Here is a 16,293-nt window from a genome sequence, read left to right as displayed (position 1 = left end):
GAACGTGTAATTGGTTAATAATTCATGCATGTTGTGTAGACAAACTAATGTTGCGTGCATGTCTGTAATGCTTGTTTGCACTGGCTGATAAATGGAGCCGCTGGTGAGGAGTACCTGCAGGTTTCGGTGTGCGTGTGTCAGCATCGGGTCTGGTGTAACTCGTGACTCGTTACGTGTGTGTAGGTTAAATTAATGTCATGGTTGAGCGCCCGAAAGTGAGGTGATTATTGACCTCAAATAAACGAAGGAACGAACAAAGTAATTGCGATACAGGATATTATCTTTCTTTTAACACTATTTTGCGCCACTGATAAGATAATATAATAGCTTATTAAACCAAGAACACCCTTTAAAAGAGCAATGTACTAATACTTCTAAAGAACATGTAGACATTGGAATCTTTATAGATATCCTCTCAGAAGTTACAACTCTCTGGCTGGACTTTCATGGTCGTGGGGGGGGGGGGGGGTAACCTATTAAACACCTATTAGCCTCGTTAGTTTCAGCTGTCGTGTGCGCTGTGCGGAGGGGCTGCCTGATCTGCCACACAGGGAGCAGACTGGGGGACAGACGGCAGGACAGACGCAGTGTGACTCGCTAATACGACGGTGACATTCATTCCAAAAGGTCCTTTCATAATGGCCATGGAATGGAGAAACTACTCGGAAAAGTGAGAAAAACTGAAAAATCGGACAGTTGGGTAAAGAAACTGACCGATTTGATCCTCGACCTCATACCGCCGGGAAAGACGAGTTAATGCTCTGTCCTTTCCCAAACCTAGCATATGCATTGAGAGGTTTCAATTATAAATGGGGTTTCACCATTTTATATTCCATACTTAAAATAGTGTAGAGAATTGCATTTGTGAATTACGGGGATTATGCTAAGTGGGTGTCATTCTTTAAAACATCCAAGTTTTGGAAACGTTCGTTTTTTGGGGTGGTTTCCCTGTTTGATATCTACAAGTCTTTGGGAGAAAGTTGGTATCCAGAACTAAACTGTTACAATTAGGGCATTTAGCAGACGCTTTTATCCAAAGCGACTTACATCGGTTAATACACACATTGACACACTGACGGCAGAGTCAACCATGCAAGGCGACAGCCAGCTCGTCAGGAGCAGTTAGGGTTAAGTGTCTTGCTCAGGGACACATCAACACTCAGCTAGGACGAGCTGGGGATCGAACTAGCAACCTAGTAAACTGTTGCGATACAACTGGACACCGTCACGTTGTCAAAAGCAACCTAGGTGGGTGCATGGACGTGTGTGAGTAGGATTGCATGTCAGTGTGTGCGCAGGTATTTGCGTGTACGTGTGTGCGCAGGCATGGGCCTGCAGGTGTGAACGTGTGTGTGTGAGCAGGTGTGTGCATGTACGTGTGTGAGCAGGTTTGTGCGTGTGTGTGTGTGCAGGTGTGTGCGTGAGCAGGTGGTTGCGCAGGCGTGCGTGAGCGTGTGCTTGAGCAGGTGCGTACATGTATGTATCTGAGCAGGGTTGTGTGTGTGTGTGAGAGCAGGTGTTTGCGTGTACGTGCGCGCGCCCCACCTGTAGCAGTGAGCAGCAGGGAGCAGTCGTGCCCGTTCAGGTACTCCATGGCCGTGATGCGCGTGTAGCGCGGGTTGCCGTTGTAGAAGTAGTCTAGCCGCTCGCCCTTCTCCCAGTCCCAGAAGCTAGACGGACAGGGGACAGACAGAGAGCCGGGGTTAGCCTCCAGACGGGCGGACAGACAGACGGACAGGGCGATGCGGGGGGGGGGGGGGGGGGGCTGTCTCAGGCTGACCAGATGCTGTCCTTATCGGCCACGGCGATGCAGGCGTTGTAGGGGTGGAACTTGACCACCGAAGGGACCCCCGGGTTGCGGTTGATGAAGATCTGGTCGTCGAGACGAGAGATGCCTGTGGGAAAAGGATGGAAGCGGAGTTGGACTACAACCCCCACAATGCAACAGGGCCTCTTGTTGTTTTTAATGTTCTGGAGCAGCTGTGTGTTTTATGTAATACATTGCCATTAGTGTGTGTGTTTTACATTATTCAGCCTGATTATAGTGAAACAGCTGTTATAATCTATCAGATGACGCTTTAGGAACAAAGATGGCCGATGTAAGCAGTCATCGCCTGTGAATGATGAGGCCGACTGATATTTACAATGTACACAGCGCTGGGGGAAAATGAACTGAATTTCAATAGGTATTACTGGTTATAATGTTTGACAACATACATAGTTAGCGGCTTTAAAATTTAGGATTCAAACAGGGCGGGGATTCATGAAGCCAAAGTATGATGCTGTTTATTTTGAATCAGCCATGTGCACTTTGCTAATGAGCGATGCCCAGGTGGAAAGTGAATAAGAACAACGAGGTTGTTGAACGGAGTGGCGCAGCAGAACATTTGAGTTTCGCTGGTGTCCGGGGTGCATGTTAATGCAATGTGCAAAGTGGGCCGCATTGCACTGGGTAACGAGGGCATTTCCTCGGCATCATGTTGACGCCACGCTGCGCTGCGTTCTTTGCCTTGTGTCAACAACGGAGCCTTTTAAAAACGCTTTTTGAAAATCTATGACGACACACCGGAGTAGGAAGCCGTTGTACGCAGACTCGCGGTTTACTTCTGTGGATTTCTGTATAATTGAGCAGAGAAGTGACAGCAGCCCCTACTGGCCTCGCATACTGGCCGCACACTACACCATTTTAAATCGTGTGGACAAGGATAGTTCTGAAAACGTTGTTTGGATCCAAAACTTTGATCCAATCAACTGTTGTATAAAATACAACAGGAAAGTTCCACAGAAGTACATCCGTTAACGGCAGGCCTGCAACACCGGCACGCCCAACGGAACGTGCCGGGGGGCACAAAGTTCACTTTCTCAAGTCCCATTCCGTTTTAAATATTCATTTCAATTAACGCGACGCCTTATGTGGTCAGACAGAAGGCCCCAGAAGAGGGCGTTGGCACGCAGTGACGCGGCGCACCTCGTTAATGTCAGCCGAACGAGGACGCTAAATGTCAGCCGCATGCTAACAAACGATTAGCATTAGGTGGCTCAGCGTATTGCTAGGGCAAGTGTAGAAGGGAGCTCTGCGGCTGTGTCTGTGATAAGGGCAATGGATAATATATCCACACGTTTTTAATAAAAGAACAGGAGCAGGGGTGGTTCAGAAGTTGGATTTGTTAGGATTCCCAGGATGGTACAGTTTAAATCGCTTCAATTATCGGCTACCATTTTTCAGTTTTCACAACAGTTAGTTCCGACCGAGTAATTTGATAGGACCAGAGGTATGGAAAGGGCTGACAGACAGTAACGGCACTGTGCACGTGTAACCGTATGTGTATCGCCCCACTGTACAGGTGATCCTGATAAGGGTTTATTAGCCCGTACTAAAGATCATCAGATGAGTCCTCGGATTCACACATGCCAGCAGAGCAGCTCTCGACAGACTCGTACACCACAGGTCGCACAATAGATGGAAACAAACGGATGAAAACGTGTATTATACAAAGTAGCTGGCCTGCGGTGTAGAACGTGTTGACCTACTCCACCAAGTAGCACGCTAGTGTGCAGGCAAATTTCTACGTGTTGCCTGGCAACAGTCCAGAACCAGGCAGTTGCGAAACTAGTTGTGTTGGCGGGCGGGAGTCGGATGAATTATTAATAAACATACAAATCCTTTTATTATATATCCACACATTATATCCCGCTTGTAATGCTTCTGCGTCGACGCCACGTCAAAGCCCGTGGCCGCGCTTCCCGTAGGACTGCGTCTTCGAACGTACAGCCGCATCACCCGTAGAACCGTCTCCCCTCTGCTCTAGTACGGCCCGCTTGTGGGTGACACAGTGCGTGCGTCTGACTGGGGATAAGATGCATGATGTCACGTGGTGTTTCCCACTCCCGGTTCCCCCGGTAATGCTCGGGGCTTATTTGCACATAGATAAGATGAGGAGGGCTCTGGCCCCTCCACTACACCTACGCCTCTCTCACCTTACGGCCTGCCTACTGCTGTACCACCCGTCACCATCAGCGCCCTGGGGGCAACACACACACACACACACACACACACACACACACACACACGCGCGCATCACCAGCAAAAGCGCCTCAGCATAAACATACACATGTGCACCCACCCACACACACGTGCACCAGCGCACAAACACGCAAGTACACACACACACACACACACACACACACACACACACACACACAGCAGCCCGCCCTTTCGTCAGTCCCCCCCCCGACGTGTGGCTCTCCCGGGGGAGACCGGGGGAATTAGGGCAGCAGTGCTGCTTTCCCTCCGCTCGCTGGCGCTGAACTGGTAAAGATTTGAGTAATGAAGTCATTGGGAGCCGTAAGTGTACCAGAAGAGAGGCAGCGGAGCAGGAGGAGGAGGAGGAGGAGGAGGAAGAGGGGGGAGGAGGAGGGGAGAAAGGGAGGAGGGAGGAGGAGAGGAGGAGGAAGGGGAAGGAGGAGGGGGAGGAAGGGGAGGAGGATTGGGGGGGGGGGTCGGTAAGGCACATGTACGCCAGTGGTCCTCCGCTCTGACGTCAACGGGGCGGTGTGTGTGCAGGGGTTCTCTTTTGTGCGCGTGCGTGTGCGCTGGGAGGGGATGCCAGTGACGCAGGGAGGTTAGCGATTCTGTTTCAGGAAGATCCCTCCTCAGTTGCTCTGTCTGGGAGCCCGCCGGCACGGGGCCGCTTTGATGCACGTGAGGGAGGGAGGGGGAGAGGGGGGGAGGGAGGGGGGAGGGAGGGAGTGAAGGGGGGAGGGAGGGAGGGAGGGAGGGAGGGAGTGAAGGGGAGAGGGAGGGCGGGAGGGAGGGAGGGAAGGAGGTAGGGAGGGAGGAGGGAGGGAGGAGCGGAGGGAGGGAGGGAGTGAAGGGGGGAGGGAGGGAGGGAGGGAGGGAGGAGGGGAAGGAGGGAGGGAGTGAAGGAGGGAGGGAGGGAGTGAAGGGGGGAGGGAGGGAGTGAAGGAGGAGCGGAGGGAGGGAGGGAGGGAGGGAGTAAAGGGGAGAGGGAGGGAGGGAGGGAGTGAACGAGGGGGGGAGGGAGGGAGGGAGGGAGTAAAGGGGGGAGGGAGGGAGGGAGGGAGTGAAGGAGGGGGGGAGGGAGGGAGGGAGGGAGTAAAGGGGGGAGGGAGGGAGGGAGGGAGGGAGTAAAGGGGGGAGGGAGGGAGGGAGGGAGTGAAGGAGGGGGGGAGGGAGGGAGAAAAGGGGGTAGGGAGGGAGTGAAGGAGGGAAGGAGATAGGGAGGGAGGAGGGAGGGAGGAGCGGAGGGAGGGAGGGAGTGAAGGGGGGAGGGAGGGAGGGAGGGAGGGAGGGAGTGAAGGAGGTAGGGAGGGAGGAGGGAGGGAGGAGCGGAGGGAGGGAGGGAGTGAAGGGGGGAGGGAGGTAGGGAAGGAGGAGGGAGGGAGTGAAGGGGGGGAGGGAGGGAGGGAGGGAGCGAGGGAGTAAATGAGGGAGGGAGGGAGTAAAGGAGGGAAGGAGGTAGGGAGGGAGGAGCGGAGGGAGGGAGTGAAGGGGGGAGGGAGGTAGGGAGGGAGGAGGGAGGGAGTGAAGAGGGGAGGGAGGGAGGGAGGGAGGGAGGAGGGGAAGGAGGGAGGGAGTGAAGGAGGGAGGGAGGGAGTGAAGGGGGGAGGGAGGGAGGGAGGGAGGGAGTGAAGGAGGAGCGGCGGGAGGGAGGGAGGGAGTAAAGGGGAGAGGGAGGGAGGGGGGGGAGGGAGGGAGGGAGTAAAGGGGGGAGGGAGGGAGGGAGGGAGGGAGTGAAGGAGGGGGGGAGGGAGGGAGTAAAGGGGGAGGGAGGGAGGGAGGGAGGGAGTGAAGGAGGGAGGGAGGGAGGGAGTAAAGGGGGAGGGGAGGGAGGGAGGGAGGGAGGGAGGGAGGGAGGGAGGGTTTTATAGGGGGGAGAGTTGCGGTCCTATCATCTTCACACACGGTCAGACGCTCTCTCTCCTACCAACACATGAATATGTAATCTGAATGCTGGCGTCAAAGTCTCTGTATTTGTCTGGAGCCAACACCGACCATTCACCCTCTCAATTACGTACACACATCCATTCTCCCCAGCGCTCCCACAATGCTTACGAGTCCCCTGCTGTTTTTCTGTATTATGTTAAACTTGTTTCTTTGTTTTGCCATATTCCTCCCTGTAGATTAGATTACACCCACAAAAACAAAGAACGCGTTGATCACCTCATAAAGCTCCCGTGGTTTTAAAGTCCTAATGGAAAATCAATTGAGCTCCTTGGTGGCAATAATTTCATCTCCTATATTGGTGTGGTTGTGTGTGCGTGGTTATGCGTGCGTGTGAGTGCGTGTGTGTTTGAGTCTGCGTGTGTGCGTACGTGTCTATCTGCTTGTGTGTGGTTGTGTGTTCATGTGTGTGTCTGCATGTGTGCGGGACCTCAGTCGAGGGTGTGTGTGTGTGTGTGTGTGTAGGTTTTTGCGTTGTGTGTGCATGTGCTTGTCTACATGCGTGCAGGACCTCGGTTTGAGTGTCTGTGTGGCACGTTTGAATCTGTGTGTATCTGTGTGTGTGCGTGTTTTTGCGTGGTTGTGTGTGCATGTTTTGTGGTTGTGTGCGTCTGTGTCTGGGTGTGTGTGTGCATGGTTCTTGTGCGTCTGTGTCTTGGTGTGTGTGTGCATGGTTCTTGTGTCTCTGTGTCTGTGTGTGTGTGTGTGTGTGTGTGTGTGTGTGTGTGTGTGTGTGTGTGTGTGTGTGTGTGTGTGTGTGTGTGTATGTGTGTGTGTGTGACCTCGGTGTGTGATGCGGTGGCTCTGCCTCCTCACGCGGGCGTTCCTCAGGAACCTCCACTGCCGCTCCATCCGCACCTGGCTCTCCAGGTCGTGCTCCTCCGGGACCTGGGGGCGGGCGAGGCAGACGGACATGAGGAGAGGTGGGGGCGAGGGAGGGGTGAGAGGCCAAGAGCAATAGAGAGAGAGAGAGCGAGAGAGGGGAACAGAGGCAGAGATCAATGAACATCAAAGCAACCACATGGAGTACAATCACATCCTCTCTAGAGTCTTTGATGGAGTCATGACAACGCGACGGTGACCCTTCCGTTTTTACTTCATAAGGGCCCCCCGCGAAGCCGACCCCCCTCCGAATAAATCCAAAGAAGAGCTTCAGAACAGATATTAAAGTATTAACTGTTCTGAACCTCTATCTGAATGGATCAAGCTGAGGGTGTGGATCTGTATGAACTGTGTGTAAACATGTTGTTCTTGTCGAGTCAAGTACTTTTACAGCAGCTCCCACAATATTGTTTTCCTAATGGGAGTAAAGATGCACTCTTTATTGTGTTTTTCTTCACAGAGGTCCAATAACTGCTGACTTTAACAGGTTGGTTGGCAGAATTTGAAAGTCTCCGAAAAACTGATAAAAATTCCAGCGATAATTCGAGAGGGAAAGCTTGAATATCCCCAACTCTGCACTTTGACATACCATTCACACCTCCTGCTGTGTCACAGAACTGTCAAATCACCAAACCCCATATATTAACTTTCACTCTTCCTGCAGAAAACCCCGGCAATTTATACGACTCGCCTTTTTCTGAACAGTCATCCGTATCTCTCAGTCTTCGTCGACTATCCTTTTATTTATTTAAACCTCATCACTCTCACTCTGACTCCCCCCTTGCTCCCTTGCTAAAGGGCGAAAAAACCCTTCTTAGTTGGTAGTGAGTGTTTATCAATAGTGGAGCAACCCCTGGTGAATCACACGAGCAGCCCTGTTTGTTTGCATCCGACTGTGATACACACTGACGGAGGAGTGTTCTCGGGATAACGTAGGGAGCGAACGGTGATGAAGCATAGCTCAATTCTCAGCTCTGAAATTCGAGCTGTGAAAATATACGCCGAAAGTTTCAGAGCTTAAATAAATGTGAATGAATAAATGATGCACCGGCATGTTGGAGGAGGAGGAGGGGGCGAGAGGTAGAGAGGGAAAGAGAGGTAGAGAGAGAGAGAGAGAGAGAGAGAGAGAGAGAGAGGGGTAGAGAGGTAGAGTGCGAGCGAGAGAGAGAGAGAGAGAGAGGGGTGGAGAGGTAGAGAGAGAGGGAGAGTTTCACATGTCTGTTCATAAAGACTTCCATCGGCTTCCAGTGAGATACTGATGGGGGAATCAGGGTGTTTGTAGGGAGCGAGTTTGTGAGCCATTCACCATGGGATGATCACACACTACCTGAAGCAGTCTCTTGGCTTCTTGAATCCTTGACCGTGGTTTATTTTTCCTTCTCCCTCGCAAGAGTGCTACCCTTTCAAAATGTTTTCAAAAGTAGAATTTTGTTTGCTTTATAAAACATTTATTATGAAGGGCATTTATTTGACATGAAAAAAAAAAAAGTAGCAGAATGCAAAAAGCATCTGCAAAAACATTCCGCAAGATATTGTCGGAATGACGTTCAATTCCTCCGGATCGACGAGCCGGGACTTGAGATGTTTCTTCCAGGCAATGAAGCTAATCGGCAGCTTTGATCTCACAGGGAGACATGGAGAGCGTTCAAACTCCGCGGAGACGCCAGCCGAGCGCGCCACCCCTCCAGTTATATTATGTTGTTTCAATAGCCCACGGCGAGCCGACTCCTGAATGAATTTATTCAGCAGACGGAAGAGTTCGATCGGGTCGACCGGGCTCGTCTGAGGGCCGGAGGAAGCTGCCGCCGCTGGCCTCGAGGCTGGGGTCCTGCCCCCCCTGTCAGCCTCTATGATCAATTATAACGGGGCCCTGAGAAATAGGGGGCTACATTTCAGTGCTTGTTGATCTACATCAACAAGCAAACAAGCACACAAACACACACACACACACACCTCAACTCAACGGATAGCCCTGTCTTCACTGACACTGGCACACACAGCCATTAAAGTGTGTGTATGCAAGTGTCTAACACATGCATATCCCTGATCTGACACAGGCCCACACAGAGGAATAGTATCACAACACATGTTCTTCTGAGTACAACAAAAACATCCACACAAAGGTGGACTTGTACGTACACGGTTCATCCACTTGTGAATGCATACTGGATACACTACTGAATATATTATTTGCATTTTAAGTTGAGGGCATTTAGCAGACTTAGGACGGTTCATACACACATTCACACCGACGGCAGAGTCGACCATGCAGGGCGACTGCCAGCTCATCAGGAGCAGTCAGGGTGAGGTGTCCTACTCAGGGACACCTCGACACTCGGTTACGGGGAGCCGGGGATCAAACTAGCAACCTTCCGTTACTTGGTAATCAAATCGGGTATCAGTTCCACACATTCACCTTCCCAGCACTTTGTAGATCCCTTGTGTGCGTTCGACAAGGAATGCGATGAATCGAGACGACTATCAAAGAACAGAGTGAAAACACTCCCAATCTCCTTTTCAAACACCCCGGAGTGGTCGATCAATCAGGGGCGTCTCCGGTGTGTGGACGTGGACATGCAGGCTCTCCCCGCTGCTGCTGACGCTGCGAGGCTAACCTGTGCCTCGGCGCTGAGGTGTGTTTCTCACGCATGCTCCTCTGATGCACTTTTATGGGACCACTCAACATTTTTTCAGCAACTCAGCGTTTCTGGTTAAAAAAAAAAAAAGAGGAGCTTGCTGCCATCCTCTTTGTCTACCCGTGTGTTTTTCTGATGGTTATCATCGCTCCCGTGCGGTCGAAGTCGACCCCACCTCAACATCGTACCGTCATGGCTTTTTGAGCAATTCACCTCTTTCAACACAGGGCGATCGAATTCCCTTTTCTCCCGTCAACAAGATTACTCGACTTGTAGGGAAACATTGAAATAACTGTTGTATCGTCATGGAAACAGTGCTTGATCTGAATGATGGAACACACAACGTGATTGGGTCTTGTTACGTCATGTTGTTAAATTCCCCCACGAACCGTGTGTGTTACAAAACATAAACGAACCAGCCAGAGCACAGTCAGTCAGACAGTCAGTCAGAGAGATAAGGGAAGAGGAAGGAAGGCAGGGCTTTACCTTCATGACCGGCTGGGCGAAGTATTTTGCGCTCCAGTCACACAGGCCTGTTTGGAGAGCGGTGATGTAGTGCTTGTGGCCGGCATCATCCCCGTCATCAGCCTACACACACACACACACACACACACACACACACACACACACACACAGAAAGAAATACACACATACACACGCACAGAGACACAAACGTACACACAGTGACGCAGGCGCGCATGCACACACACACACACACACACACACACAGACACACAAACAGTAAAGAAAGATTAAAAGTTCTTCTGCAGTACCTTACGAGTGTTGAGCTGGTCAATGTTTTCACTGACCAACCCCCTGCTGATATAAATGGAATCTATAATGACCATCATAGAGACTATGAAAAATATATTATTTTGGGGGGTAAAAACTTTTTAAGGATAATTGGCAAAAATAAGCAGTATTCCATCCATGCGGCCAAACTTGAGTAGTAAGAGTTAAGGGGACGGAGCAGGGAATATAACAGGAGGCTTTGAGGCAATAAAGGTGGACCATTGATTTCTCCTTTATTAGACAGTGACTCATTTACGTCTCTGGGCGTAGAGCCCACATGATCACTTTGGCTACACCTGGTACGTGTACCCTCACACACATGTTCTTACGCACACACACACACACACACACACACACACACACACACACACACAAGCGGCAGGACACTTTCACACAGACACACATCTGGGCTCACATGCACACACTCATGCTCTCTCTCTCTCCTGGTACATGCACACTCACTCGCATGTCACACACACACACCCATGCACACATGGCAGCACACTCACCCTCTCACACACGCACCTGTTTACCCATGCCCCCCCCCCCTTTCACTCACACACACACACAGTCAAGCACCCCCCCCCCACACACACACACACACGCACATAGTCAAGCACCCCCCACACACACACACACACACGCACACACACATGCACACAGTCAAGTTCTCACATTCTCACACACACACAACCCTGAAGGATGCAGACAGACAGACAGACAGACAGACAGACAGACAGACAGACAGACAGACAGACAGACAGGCAGACAGGCAGGCAGACAGACAGACAGACAGACAGACAGACAGACAGACAGACAGGCAGGCAGGCAGGCAGGCAGGCAGGCAGGCAGACAGACAGAGTAGACAGACAGACAGACAGACAGACAGACAGACAGACAGACAGACAGACAGACAGGCAGGCAGGAAGGCAGGCAGGCAGACAGACAGACAGACACACAGAGACAGACACACAGACAGACAGGCAGGCAGGCAGACAGGCGGTCTGGGCGTACCTGTTCAGGCCCCTTATCAAACATCTTGCGTGTGCGGGGGAACTGGTGCGAGTGCGGGGCCTGGCCCCCCAGGGTGGGGGTGTAGGGGGGCCGGGCAGCGGCGGAGGGCTCCCTGGTCGGGGGCTTGGGGACCTCGTTGGTCAGGCTGCAGCTGGTGGGGCTGGGCATGGGAGGGGAGCCACTGCAGCTACAGGGAGGGGGCAGCCAATCAGCACTTAGCATCCCGTCATAAGCCCCTCCCCCACACACAAGAATGACGTCACATCGCCGTGTTTAGTTCACTGGTGAAAGTGGCTGTTTCTGCGCTCACACACAAGACACACCTTCCACCTTTTTTTTAGCAGAAGTCTGCTATTCACACGGCACTGGAAACACTGTTAAAGTCCTCTGTTGTCATTTCCCGGAAAATATGTGTTCTTTTTGCGCTGGAATCAATGCAGTTCGAAATCAACATCCGTCCGATTTGCTGATTTTACGAATCCTTGGATTAAACCTCACTATCCTGAACCGCAGATCTGCCCGGATTGTGTACGATAACCTTGACGTTGTAAAGGTTTTGATAATGTGTTGACCATGGCTGTATAATAAGAACAGTGTGTACACTGCAAAGCTGGAGCGTAATAAATGTCTTGAGTACTTTGCGTTTGGCTCACAGACCGACGCCAGGACGTCCTACGCACGCTTGTGCCGTTAATGTTAGGGTATTGTTTTGTTTCTAAAGGCGTGCCAGAATTTTAACGGTATTGTTTCAACGTCTTATGCTGTGAAATTGGCGGAACAGATTTGCCAGCATTTCGATACCTGCTCCTATTCAAGCATCTCCCCTTTGATGTTAAATGACCGGCACAGGCTGTACATGTGAAAGGGGCTAAACAATCACACAATCTTAACAGGCTTTTGACACCATCCGGCATGCACTTTTCATGACCGTAAGTGGTGGGAAGTTCTGCAAATCAAAGGAAAGGATTTTAACCATGCAGTAAATCCCTCAGTTGTCGTTGTTCGCACTCATTTGGAAAAAATAATAATAATACACAATTCTGTGTACGAAAAACCGTCCAATAACAATAGCATAAAAAGAGAATATTGATGAAGCTACGAGCTGAAATTCAATAGCAAAAAACAAGTGTGTGTGTTCGTGTGTGCATGTGCATCCACTAACTCACGCTAACAGAAGGGCACACAAAAAGGGACTACATAATACATACGCTTTGGGGTGTATTGTGTTGGCCATGTATTTTTTAGTACATCGATCTGTGTGTGTGTGTGTGTCTATGTGTGTCTGTGTCTGTGTGTTTGTGTGTGTGTTCATGTGTGAGTGTTTGTGTGTGTTTGTGCGTGCGTGTGTCCGCGTGTGTGTCTCTCACCCGGCCTGGTGGATGTGAGTACCCTTACTGGTGGGGCTGGCTGGAGCTGATTGCGTTAACGAGCCTGAGTCTAGGATCCTCTGAGGCCGGGCGTTCACCGTAGCCTGGGGGGGGAGGGAGGGAGGGAGGGAGGGGAAGCAAAACGAATGGCTTGGACTCAGCGGCAACTCGACAAACAATCACGAGGAGAAATTGGGCAAACAGCAGAGATTGATTTGCAAAGGGTGGAAGAGATGAAGAGAGGAGTGCGGGGAAGTGAAGCAGACGGCGGGGGGGGTGGTTAGAGAACTAGGGAGTGGAATTGAAATGAAGACTCCGACAGAGGCACACCGACTGGGAGTCGTCGAGGAGATGAACCGAAAAAGCGGGGGGGGGGGGGGGGGGGGGGGGGAAGAAACCGCAAATCCGGGATACCCGCGTGACAGCAGCCGGCTGTCACCCGTGCGTCTTTCCCAAAGTTTGACTTCATTTCCCCGTAACTTCTCTGCTTATTGACTGAAACGGGTGATATTGCCTCCGCAGAGAGCCGTCTAATAGGGTCTCCCAAGGGGGGGGTGGGGGGTAAAGCTAATCAGGAGGAGAGGCAAAGCACTGGCTGATGAATAGCGGAGTTGTTGTTTACCAAAGCCAGCCGTGGATCGGGAACCGGCAGGCATTGTAAATCCGGTTAACACCAGTAAACATATTCTACTCGCCGAGATTTGTCTTTGATTGGATTTCTATGCTAATGACCAAATCATCCGCTCTGTGTGTGTGTGTGTGTGTGTGTGTGTGTGTGTGTGTGTGTGTGTGTGTGTGTGTGTGTGTGTGTGTGTGTGTGTGTGTGTGTGTGTGTGTGTGTGTGTGTGTGTGTGTGTGTGTCTGTGTGTGAGTGTCTGCGCACACCGACTGTCTGTGCCATCTAACAAACTCACCGGGCACATAATGAAATCGAGGACATGTGCGGTACCAAAATGTGTGTTTCCACCGTACACAGAGCTTTCTACGGGGTGCGGCAGAGATGGGCGACGGGTGAATAGGTCTAAGAGGAGGCTAGTGACAGTAAGTTGTCCCCAAATCTAGAGAAAAACGTCAGATGAGGGAGGGGGAGGGAAAGGAAGGGAGGCCTGGTGCCCATCAGAAACTCATCTATGGACAGGTGCGTTGTCTGAGGAGAAACCCTGGAGCCTCAACTCATACGTGGTTCAGTTTCAAAGCACAGCGGTGAGGCATGCTGTAATTATACGACGTGAAACATGAAATAACCGCCGTTGATGAGCATGGAAGACTTTCGATAGCTTTACTTTGAATAGAGATTTGAGCTTGAGCCAGGGCGGTCGGAAAAGGCGTGCGGGCGTAATGCATCATGGTCATGGATTATTCATCCGATTTCAGCAGCAGAAGCAACAAACAAACTCATCAACCCCAGAGTCCTCACACTCCCAACTTAGTAGACTCGGAAGCCTTGGGTGTCTGCTGTAAGCTTAACCCCCCCGCCCAGAAGGGGTGGAGACGAGTCCCACGTCCCACCGTAAGCGAGGGCGAAAAATCAGCTGGGAACATACAGTCGCTGTCCATTTGCTTTAGGTTCCTCTGCGCTGGTTTAATTATTGACGAGCCATCTAGAATGTTCCGCTGCTGCTCGTGGAAAGTGCTGAGCAGCATTGCTGATGAACACTGATCAGCCTGGAAGGAGGTTCGAAATGGGGAGAGGGGATTGGTCAGGGAGTTATATAGGCATATGGGAGGAAGATGGGGGGGGGGGGGGGGGGACAGAGAGACAGGTAGAGAGAGAGAGCAAGCGAGAGAGCAAGCGAGAGAGCGAGAACGAGAGAGAGAGAGAGAGAGAGAGAGAGAGAGAGAGAGAGAGAGAGAGAGAGAGAGAGAGAGAGAGAGAGAGAGAGAGAGACTGACAAGAAGGCGGTGGTGATGGTGATATGTTTCTGCTTTGGACCATTGCAGAGATTTCGACGACTCAGGGAAATGGAGAAGTGAGACATGGACGGCTTGGCTAACAGCGGATCACAGCCGTTAAAGAGGAGACTAATGGAACCAGTGAAAAATAGCCCCACTAACATACACCGGCAGAGGCCCAAATTGTGCGCCTCCAAACCGCTTTCTACCGCTTGTGACTGTGTTTTAATTATGCTAAATCTGGGCCCTGCACTATAACTCACCCAAATGTAAATCTGTTTATCAAAGTGTGCTGGCATTACTGCAAATGAGTCCGACGGCGGCCAAGCAAGGATAATAACCGGGGTAGCAGGAGACGGCAGACTTCAATAATTCAGAAAGGTGTCAGCGGTTCAGTCAAGTAAAAAACAAAGAGCCATTAGCTCTGCCGGACGGGCGTTCAAACACCGGCGGTTCAATACTAATCAGACACGTGTAAACATAAAAATGAATACTAATTTATGTGCGGATTTCCCATTTGGGTTTGTTTTGACACAGTGGCTGAGTTCCTTTTAAGAGTCGTGTCTCGGATCCACAAGGCAAAAGTGTTAATTGTGTTACGTTAAGATTTATAACCACGTCCAAAAGAAGAAACCGAGTCTACCCCTGAATATTAACTCGGGCTGGGAGACCGAGACATGTGGGTGGGTGTTTTGATGCTTTGATGTGTTTTGACGAGCGGGAGAACGATAAACACAGGTAAACAGAGGAATGTGGAGCTGTCTGGTTCCGCATGCGTCTGGGTGACTTAGGGCCGCGTCCCTGACTTACTGCCCGGCTGACAGCACTGCCAGTCATGCAACCCATGAATCTCGTTCTCTGTACACTCTCCGGAACAGTGTCAAGGCCGGCCAGGCAGAAGCGGTCGGCGCATTAAGCTCTGGATGCTCTGCACTCACCCATGTTCAGAGGAATCAGGCCACGCATCAGCATGCGATAAATAACCAGGCAAATTTAACGGTCTCTCGTTTCTGTTTAGTCAGCCCTACGTGTTCGTTACACGCCTCGCTCACATCAAGCGTTTTCGGTCGGCTGGATGCCCGTGGGATCGCTAAGGCGTAATAACACGTTTGAAAGGATGACTGAAATGCATTCATCTGCAGTGCGTTCATCTGCAGATATGGTAATATTTACACTTAATTTCAAGTGGAAAGAACCCAGCATAAAACAGCAATGCCTGCTGCACACTGAACAGCGTTACGCCGCGTTACCCCTTCCTGTGTGTACTTAACAACGACTAAGTGGCAAGGAGGGTACGGCGGATAACACAACAGGTTAAAAAATGTATGAAAAACACTCCATCTCTCGCTAGTAGCCGACTGACAAAGAAGTAAATGTCAACGAACAAGAAGAAAAACGACAACAACAGGCGCAACAACATTCCCGTCACATCGCCGGAGCGTTGCGAGGGCTCCATGTGAGACGGGAACCTGTGGACCTTCACGCTCCCACAGAGACGCCCCGGGCGCTCCGCGGTGGAGGAAGACGCCCCGGGCGCTTCGCGGCGGAGGAAGACGACCGCTGCGGTGGGAGGAGGCCGCTGGTTCTCTGGGCCGCTCCGGAGGGACCCGATGGCCGGCGGCAGCGGCGCCACAGATGGCGCCCCGGTGATGCATCGGGGGGACGACTCCGCCGCCCACTGTAGAGCGGTTTCCGGCGGGCCGGAAGGGCGGTCTACCGCGACTGCACTGTCATACATCACACC

At 51.5% G+C, this 16,293-nt stretch overlaps 1 protein-coding gene across 3 annotated transcripts in view; it reads right to left on the bottom strand.

Annotated features, from left to right (window-relative positions):
- rptor (regulatory associated protein of MTOR, complex 1) overlaps nt 1-16,293 on the bottom strand; it is a 151,651-nt gene that overhangs the window by 24,205 nt on the left and 111,153 nt on the right. For 2 of the 3 annotated variants that reach the window (XM_079730641.1, XM_079730643.1), the window contains exons 23-28: nt 12,657-12,760; nt 11,290-11,476; nt 9,970-10,071; nt 6,748-6,853; nt 1,781-1,895; nt 1,546-1,670 (exon numbers count right to left, since the gene is read on the bottom strand). In XM_079730641.1, the coding sequence (XP_079586767.1) occupies nt 1,546-1,670; nt 1,781-1,895; nt 6,748-6,853; nt 9,970-10,071; nt 11,290-11,476; nt 12,657-12,760 (739 nt within the window). The remainder of the gene's footprint in view (nt 1-1,545; nt 1,671-1,780; nt 1,896-6,747; nt 6,854-9,969; nt 10,072-11,289; nt 11,477-12,656; nt 12,761-16,293) is intronic. The other variant, XM_079730642.1, reaches the window with a different exon arrangement.

This window comes from Pollachius pollachius (genome assembly GCF_949987615.1).
Source record: "Pollachius pollachius genome assembly, chromosome: 2".
Taxonomy (NCBI): Eukaryota; Metazoa; Chordata; class Actinopteri; order Gadiformes; family Gadidae; genus Pollachius; species Pollachius pollachius.
Note: the sequence above shows the minus strand (reverse complement) of the source record. Positions and strands in the feature narration are given on the sequence as shown.